Source organism: Petaurus breviceps, unplaced genomic scaffold (assembly GCF_028583685.1).
Source record: "Petaurus breviceps papuanus isolate PSGF00001 unplaced genomic scaffold, PetGlider_PUasm1.0 90825, whole genome shotgun sequence".
Classification (NCBI taxonomy): Eukaryota; Metazoa; Chordata; class Mammalia; order Diprotodontia; family Petauridae; genus Petaurus; species Petaurus breviceps.
In genome coordinates this window covers 6,137,841-6,146,872 of record NW_027187353.1, presented here as the reverse complement: position 1 = coordinate 6,146,872, position 9,032 = coordinate 6,137,841, and the positions used below count along the sequence as shown (strand labels likewise).

The 9,032-nt window shown below is 50.5% G+C and overlaps 1 protein-coding gene across 1 annotated transcript in view; it reads left to right on the top strand.

Moving 5' to 3' along the window:
- CD276 (CD276 molecule) overlaps window positions 1-9,032 on the top strand; it is a 48,573-nt gene that overhangs the window by 26,390 nt on the left and 13,151 nt on the right. Inside the window, exons 2-5 of the mRNA XM_069071208.1 lie at window positions 2,173-2,279; window positions 4,381-4,731; window positions 5,096-5,392; window positions 8,557-8,691. Coding sequence (XP_068927309.1) covers window positions 2,219-2,279; window positions 4,381-4,731; window positions 5,096-5,392; window positions 8,557-8,691 — 844 coding nt within the window. The 5' untranslated portion in view covers window positions 2,173-2,218. The remainder of the gene's footprint in view (window positions 1-2,172; window positions 2,280-4,380; window positions 4,732-5,095; window positions 5,393-8,556; window positions 8,692-9,032) is intronic.

Here is a 9,032-nt window from a genome sequence, read left to right as displayed (position 1 = left end):
TCTTTCTTTCTTTCTTTCTTTCTTTCTTTCTTTCTTTCTTTCTTTCTTCTTCCTCTCTATTTCCCTCCTTCCCTCCCTTCTCTTTTTTTCTAGTTCTTTTTTCTCTCTTTCTCTCCTGTCTCTGTCTTTTTGTCTCTGTCTCCTTCCCTCCCTCTCCTCTCTCTCCCTCCCTTTCTCCTTCCTCTTCTTCTTCTCTCTCTTCTCCTCTCTCTCCCCCCCTCTCTCTCCTCCCCTCCCTTCCCCTTCTCTCTCTCTCTCCCTCTCTCTCCCTCTCTCTTCCCCCCCTTCCCTTCTCCCCTTCCTCCCTCCTTCTCTCTCTCTCCTCTTTACCTCCCCCTTTTTTTCTCTGAGAATCTAGGAGTCGTTTCTGGACTGGAGATGCTGGAGGGGTGGATGGAGAGGAAGCAGGCTGTGGGGGGAGAGGGGGAAGACCCTTGTTCTGTTTTTCCCCTTCCCCCTTCCTTCGTTCACTCCCATGTAGTGCATTCTATGGGAAAGCTCTCTTCGCTGCAGTGCCTCTGCCCCCGCCCTCACCCTGTCTTTGAGGTGGCACATTGAAAATGGGTCTCCATCCAAGCCAGGCTGCACCAAATGAGGCCTGCTTTACCTGGGCCCTCCTGTGTCACTAGAGACGGCAACAGGAGGAGGCGGAGAGTGATGGCTCCTGGGGAGCATGCCAGCCACATCCAGGCTGCCTGCCTCCCAGCAGAAGGTGCCAAGGCTTGGCCTCCTCCTCCCTCCCACCCCTCTCCCTGGAGGAAAGATGCCTGCTCTGTCAGAATCCTGCATCTGCTCTGGCTCCTGGCCTTGGGGAGTGGGCTCCTGACAGGCCCCGTTTGCTTTTGCCAGGCTCTGCTTTTGCCTGGGGATCTGGGGGCTCGGGATGCATAGTTCCCAGGGGTGGGGTGACTTAGGGTGAGGAGCTACCTTCCTGAAAGCTTTCCCCCAGAGGTCAGTCTGGGATCATTGAGTTTAATTTCTTTTTGGACCTATGATTTCTCGGGTGCGTGAAGTCTCCAGTGAGGAAGCCTTATGCCAGTGTATGCTAGCCCTGCACCACCATGTTTGACCTTGAGATAATGGAGGGGGGGGGGGCTGGAGGGGACATTAGAGCTGCCCCTTTCATTTTACAGATGAACATAATGAGCCAGAGAGTGACTGGCAGTTACTTAGGGAACTTTGAGATTAATGCTAATAACAGCTCACATTTATGCCTCATATATTTAGTCATAAAACCGAGGCAGGTGCCATTATTATCCCCATGTCTGTAGTTGGGCGAGCTGATGCTAAGGGGCTTGTCCAGGTTAGCAGGTACCTGAGTCAGTATTCCAACTCAGGTCTTCCTGACTCTAGTCGAATGACTTGCCCAGGGTCACAGCCAGTATATGGCAGAAGCAGGTGTTCTTGACTCTGTTGCAGGTAGGCGTAAGGACTTTGATCACCCAGACAACTTGTGTGGATCCTCAGCCAGATTTGGGCCTCTGAGGCTCAGTCAGACCAGCCCTACCAAGCCAAGCCCCCTGGGCCCCTCTCTGGCTAGAGTCTGGAAGCTTTGCCTTGGAGGAGGCCCCTGGGGGGCTGAGGGTTGGGATTGCAGCGTCTGGGGAGAGTGGCAGTCAGGGAAGTCAGGGGGATGGTGTGTGGAGCCACCTTAAAGCACCTATAAACCTGGTATATTGTTGTTAATCAATCTCCCTATTTCTGTTGGGATGTCGGGAGGCAAATTTATCCCTGAGGAAAATCCTGTCCATTTAACTCAAGACATATTTGTTAAATGCCTAATAGGGCCCTTCCAGGTGTTGTGTATGAGTCGAGACAGTCCCTGCCCTCAAGAACCTCACGTCCTCTGGGGGGGGCAGGGGAGGTGGTACCCATCTGGACCAGAGGCCCGGGGGCTATCAGTGCTTTCCTGGCTGGGTGTTGGTAGTGGGGGAGCTGGGGCTTGGGAGTGAAAGGCTTGGATTCCTGGCTTTGGGGAAGGTCGAAGTTTACAGGTTGTTGGAATATGTGTCAGGTGGTGGTGGTGGTGGTGGTGGTGGTGGTGGTGTGTGTGTGTGTGTGTGTGTGTGTGTGTGTGTGTGTGTGTGTGTTTGTGTGTGTGTTGGGGAGAGGAAATTTGATGGGGATATCCAGAGTCTCCTGAGGCCCCTAGTTTCATTTCTTCTTTCTCAGTCCAGGGTAGCTAAGTAGAGGTGTGGATCCTTGCCTGGCCCAGAAGATGCTGTGTCCATCTGTGCTGGGCCCAGGAATTGGAGTCTTGCTGCTACTTAGCATGACAGGTAAGGCCAATGGGGAGAGGGGGGAAGGGCAAAAGGAAATACTGGACCTTTGGGAGGACAGGCTGACAATGAGAGACTGTGGGTTCCTGTTGGCTAGGGGGCTATGACTTATGTCCCCTTTTATTGCCTATAGAACCCAGCAGGAAGCTGTGCAGGTAGGTGCTTAATAAAGTGTTAGCCTAGCTCAGTGGTAAGTAACCTTGGACATTGAGCAGGGAGATCTGGGTTCAAATCCTCCCATACTCAGGTGCATGACCCTGGGCAAATCACTTAACTTCTCTTATCTGTTGGTAAGATGGGGATAATTACACCCCAGTAACCACCTACTGGGGTTTTCCTAAGGATTAAACAAGGTAATATATGTAAAGAATTTTGCAGATTTCAAAATGTTCTCTGTGTAAATGTCATAGTTGTGTTATATAAATGTCTTATTATGATCATTAAAAGGCAGTTGGAAGAATGGAGAGCGAGCTGTCCTTGAGGCCAGGAAATCTCGGGTTTGAGGCCTGCTTCTGACCCATGCTGGCTCATTGGGGTTGGGGGTAGGGGCAAGTCACTTCTTTCTGGGGGCTCTGGGTGTCCCTCTGAGTACAAAGTGCAGAGGGGCACCGAACTGTGCTGGGGAAGGCATTTCCTCCCCAGAAGTTCCTGCACCAATAACATCGTAGGCTTTAGTAGATAGGGTGGATTGCCATGAATTGAGGAAGAAAATACCCAGGCCCCTATTTCTGTGCTCCTCATCCAGCCCCTTAACCAGCTCTGGGCCATTTGCCGCAGACCTGTGGTCTTCCCTAAGCTTTTAGCGTCGCCTGGTGGTGGAAGAGGGAATGAGATTGTCTTGCAGCTTTTCCAGGGCCTCCTTCTCCTCCCTCCCACCCCTCTCTCCCCGGAGGAAAGATGCCTGCACTGTCAGAATCCTGCATCTGCTCTGGCTCCTGGCCTTGGGGGGGTGGGGGGGTGGGCTCCTGACAGGCCCCACTTGACTTTTCTCCCATATGCTTTTGCCAGGCTCAGGAATCCAGGGGCTCAGCATGCATAGTTCCCAGGGGTCTGATTCCACATGGGATACCCCTGAAGAATGTTTGTTAAATGTTTCTCCCTGTTGGGGATGGGGAGAGACCCTTTGCCTCTGAAAGGGGCAAGTTCCTGAAGATCAGGGGATGGGGGATACTGGGAAAACCTTGAAGCTGTCTACACTTCTTTCCCTATCTCCTGCTTCCCTACCCTTCCCCCTAATTCTCAGCCTCCCCCCCCACACCACGTCCTAGGCAGTGGCACATTTGTGGCACAGTAGAAAGTCCACTGGAGCCACAGAAGACCAGTGTTGCAATTCTACTTTTTTGGCTTATGACTCATTGACTTTGGGCAAGTCATTTCCCCACCCTGGGTCTGAGTTTCCACATCTATAAAGTGAGAAGGTTGGATTTGAGACCTTTGAGGTCCCCTCTGGCTCTGAAGAAGAAAACTGGAAGAACCCTTTGGTGGGGAGAGGTAGTAGTAGGGGTCTGAACCTCTGGACCCCATTGTCTCTGGCCTTCCTTCCTAGAGAGTCCCCAAATGACAGCCAAATTGTTCAGAGAGCCTAAGCCTGAGAGGTTCAATTCTGGACTCTGGGTTATAGGGATGGGGGCCCTGGGCTGATGTGTTTCTGTCTTAGACAGAGGAAAGGAGAGATCCTGAAGATCATAGCTTTAAAGCTGGAAAGGGCTTTAGAGGTTACATAGTCCAATGCCTTCATTTTACAGATAAGGAAACTGAGGCTCCAAGAGGTGGTGTGGTTTATCCAATATATCAGTAATAATTGTTAGGCAGAATTTGAACCTTGGTCCTCTGTCTCCAAATCCATTGCTTTTTTCTGTCATACTCTACTATCTTTTAGGGAAATCCAAAGGAGTTTGTCCACTTTTAGAACAGAATGAAAAGGGCAGAGGGAGGCAGGGAGTGGATAGCAGGGTGAGGGAAGAGGAGGAAAGGGCTAGCATGGGGCAGAGACTGTGCACCAGGCCTTGCTCGGGCTCAGATGCACAGGGGTCCTGGGAAGGGTCTTCAGGAAGAGCTTAAGGCTTGGTAGCCAGCCTTCTTATTCCCCCCTGCCCTCTAGGTGCAGTGGAGATCGTGGTGCCTGATGACCCTGTGGTGGCCCTGGTGGGCTTGGATGCCACCTTGCCTTGCTCCTTCCTGCCTGGCCCCAACTTCACCCTGGCCCAGCTGAGCCTCATCTGGCAGCTGACAGACACCAAGCGGCTGGTGCATAGCTTCACTCAGGGCCAGGACCAGCTGGCTGACCAGGGCAGTGCCTACGCCAACCGGACCGCCCTCTTCTATGACCAGCTGATCCAAGGCAACGTCTCCCTCCTGCTGCGCCGGGTGCACATTGCTGATGAGGGCAGCTTCACCTGCTTCGTGCAGATCCAGCACTACAGCAGTGCTGCTGTCAGCCTGCAGGTGGCTGGTGAGACCAGGGGAAACACGGTAGGGGGGCGGGGGCTCCATCCTCACTGTCTCTAAAGCAGGGGTTCTTAACTTGGAGTCTGGGAAATTTTTAAAAAATATTTTGGTAACTTTTTTAATATGATTGGTTTCCTCTTAAAGCCTCTATATTTTGTTGTGTGCATTTAAGAAACATTATTCCGAGGAATCTGGGGACTTCAGTAGGTTGCAAAAGGGCTTAAAGACCAAAAAATGTTAAGAATTTTTACTTTGAAGTTTCTCCTCGAAATCTGCACTGTCTTTACCCAAGGCTATCCCAGCCTTCTGACTGTGTATATGAAGGATCCTTTCCTTATCCCTAACCTGTGCCTTCTGCCTTTCCCCAGCACCCTACTCCAAACCCAGCATGACCCTGGAGCCCAGTAAGGACCTGAAGCCAGGAGACACAGTGACCATCACCTGTTCCAGCTACGGCGGCTACCCAGAGGCTGAGGTGATCTGGCGGGACGGCCAGGGGGGAGCCCTGACTGGCAACGTGACGACCTCTCATCTGGCTAACTCTGAGGGGCTTTTTGATGTGCTCAGCGTGCTGAAGGTCACTTTGGGGGCCAATGGCACTTACAGCTGCCTTGTGAGGAATGCCGTGTTACAGGAGGAAGCTTCTGGCTTTGTCATCATTACAGGTGAGGGGGCAGGAGGGGCAGCCACAGGGTTGGGGTGGGTTCAGTTGCCTCCTGCCCTTTTGACCAGATATCTCTAATTCTGACTCCGGGTTGGGGTGGGAGTCTAAATCCTGCCTCAGGCTTGTAGCTCTGTGACCCTGGCTGATAACTCTCTGCCTCAGTTCAAAATCTATGATACTTAAAAAATTTAAATTAAAAAAAATTAAAAAAAATAAGTACAACTTGTTTGTACATATAACCAGTGACTTGAATTGAAGAAATGGGATAATGGCAACCAAGCCGGACCAGATAAGGGGCTGTGAGGAAGAGTAGATAAGATTATCAGAAGAGACTGGACCAGGGACAGGGCCGGGCCCTGTGATTTCATTGGTAGGGGAATTCTCAGGTGAGGAGACTCCCTTTACCAATGTAGGCCACACTCCTCTCTGAACTTACAGTTTTCTTAGAGATGAGGCAGTTGCCTCCGAGTCTCGCAGCTAGGAAGTGTCAGAGGCGGCCCTTGAGCTCAGAACTTCTGGCTTCAAGATCAGCCTCCTATCCATTAAACTCCAAATGAATCCTAGTGACTTCTGAGGGTTCCTCCTCTAACACCTGAACATGGTGTGGAGCTGACCCTGTCTAAGGTCCCGCCAGGGGAGCCAAAGGCCCCCTCGAGCCTGACCAGCTGGGAAGTCTTTGAGTCTGGCCCGGTGATGGAAGGTGTGTGTGCCAGGGCTGGAGATGCTGAAGGCTGATGGGAAATTCTTGCTATGGCTGCTCCCAAGGATCATCTACTGCGTCTGCTGAGGAGCTGCGATGGTGGTGGGGGAAGCCCCTGCTCCAGGGAGAGCCTCGTCCTTCTAGCTCTGAAGAGACTCTGCATTGCCTGCTTCTATTTCAATCACCCTCTTTCTTTCATCTCATTTATAAATAGAACATGAAGAGCCTGTGGAAATGGGCTCTTCAAAAGTACTTGAATCAATGTGACCTCTAGAGAAGGTTAAACACTCCCCTGCCCCAGCCCCACACCCACACAAACCTCTTTTGCATTGTTTATTGGCTTAGTAAACCTGTCTTCACTGGGAGAACAAAGGTGAATTTTAGCCTACTTTAAACCTCAGAATTATCACAACTTCCAAGCCAACTGGTATCTAACCCTGCATTTGTCTCCTGTTCCTCCACTGTGATGAAACATCGAATTTATGCTGCCCTTTTCTGTTGTCACTTAAATACTTTTGTAAGCTTTTAAAAATCGACATCTTTTGGGGTGGCTAGGTGGCACAGTGAACAGAGCACCAGTTCTGGAGTCAGGAGGAACTGAGTTCAAATCCGACCTCAGACACTTAACACTTATTAGCCGTGTGACCTTGGGCAAGCCACTTAACCCCAGTTACCCTGCCTTTCTCCCTCCAGAAAGCAAAAAAAAAAAAAAAGTTGACATCTTTTGTTTTTACACTGTGGTCATTCCCAAATATATTCCTTCTACACATGCCCACTGAGCCATCTCTTGTTAAGAGAGAGAAAGGAGGGGGATGGGGGGGGGGGAAAAGAGAGACAGAGAGAGGCAGAGAGACAGAGAATATGAAAAGAGAGAAAAAAAAAGTCAGTTTAGCAAAACCAACATAAACTGAGTCTGACTGTGTTGCCATATTCCACAGCCATAGTCCCATACCTCTGTAGAGAAGGGAGAGGGATTTTTTTTCTGGCTTTTGCTTCTTTGCTCAACACCCTCCTTGAAAGTTTAAGGCTTTTTCTTGGGGCTACAACCATGGACTGGGCCCACTTTTCCTCTCTCTCCCTCCTCAAATGCAGGAATAAAAGCCCTACCCACTCAAGCTGGGCATCAGGAGGGTAACAGCTACTTCTTTCCTGAGGTCTCCCTAGCCAGCCTGTCTCTCTCTAGGACACTCTTTTTTTTTAATTACAATTTATTTATTTTTCGTTTTCAGCGTTCATTTACATGTTTTAAATTTTCTCCCCCTTTCCTTCCCTAAAACGGCATGTAGTCTGATATGGGCTCTACACATACATTCCTATTAAACACATTTTCACATTAGTCATGTTGCACAGAAGAATTATAATGAAGTGGAGAAACCATGAGAAAGAAAAAAAACAAAATCAAACAAAAGAGAAAGTAGTCTGCTTGGCTCTGTGTTCCGACTCCGTAGTTCTTTCTCTGGATGTGGATGGCATTTTCCATCCTGAGTTCTCTGGAATTGCTTTCGGAAGGACACTGTCTTAGAACCAGAGAAGGACCAAGCCCAGCCCTGGCTGGCTGAGGAGATCCTCCAGCCTGGGCACCCGTGTGTGGCCCCCATCCCTGTTCATGTCCTGTTCTTGTTCCACGAAGTCTATATTTTCCTTTGGGTTTTCTCCCCTCCTCCCACTATCCACGGCCAAAGCGTCCCTTTAACTTCTCTGGTCCCCGGGGGAGTGGAAGTCTGTCTGTCTAGTGCCTGGGACTGAACGTGGCTTAGCCTGCCTCGGACTGGAAGCTCCAGATCTCTATTGTTCTTTCTCTACTTCTGCAGAAATCTTACAACGCTCTGATTTATCCTTGTCCTCTCCTTTTCCTTGCTACTCTCTCCTCTCCCCCATCTTTAGTGCCTGGATTCTCCTTGGCCCTTTGCTTGGACTAAGTGCCTTTTCTGTTCACCTGTTCTATGGTTCTTTCTTGTGTCTACCTTCTTTCGGGATGTTCTGGGTTCACTGCTCAGATGGAATATTGTTTACTTTTTGGAGGTGGACAGGCTTTGGGAAGGGAGGGGTGGTTTGTGCCTTCATCTGCCAGTTATTGCTTCCACTTACTACTGGCCTGCTTCATAGTGCCAACCTCAGCCAGTGCCCTGGGCTTACCTGGCTGGGAAGCCCTTTACAATTAGTCCTACCCACTTCATTTAAGGGCAAATGGAGAGCCATTGAAGGTCCTCCAGTTCTTTTTAGCTCCTTGGATCTCCTGTCCGGTGTACCCTCTGCAGGGCCATGCTTGGGTCTATTGTAGTGGGGACTGGACCTGGCTGCTGGGAACTCCCTGAAGTGGCTTCTGCTAGGTTCTGCTCAGTTCCCCTTACTCCCCTCAGGCCATTGGGTGCTATCTGCTCTTAAATAACCCTTATGGGTGACTGGAATGGCGTGGAGCCTGACAGGCTCTCTCTTCTCTGCCTTAACTGCCCTTCCTCCCACAGGCCAGGTGATGACATTCCCACCGGAGGCCCTTTGGGTGACTGTGGGCCTTTCCATCTGCCTCCTGGGGCTGCTGCTGGCCCTTGCCTATGTGTGCCGGAAGAAAATAAAGCAGAGCTGTGAGGAAGAGAATGCTGGTGAGAGTTTGGGGGTGAGGGGAAGAGGGTGTGTGACTAATGGAGGGTGGGAATGGGTATGAGTGCAAGTGGGTAAGCATGCCTGAGTATGAGTGTGAATGAGTGGAGGTGTGTGTCTGAGTGTACAAGTGTGAGCATGCCTGAGTGTGAGTGTAAATGAGTGACTGAGTGTGCAAGTAGGTGAACCTGTGTGAGTGTGAATGAGTATGTGTGTCTGAGTGTGTAAGTGTGAGCATGCCTGAGTGTGAGTGTGAATGGGTGTGTATGTGTCTGAGTGTGCAAGTGTGTGAGCCTGTGTGAATGAGTGGGTATGTGTGTCTGAGTGTGTAAGTGTGTGAGCC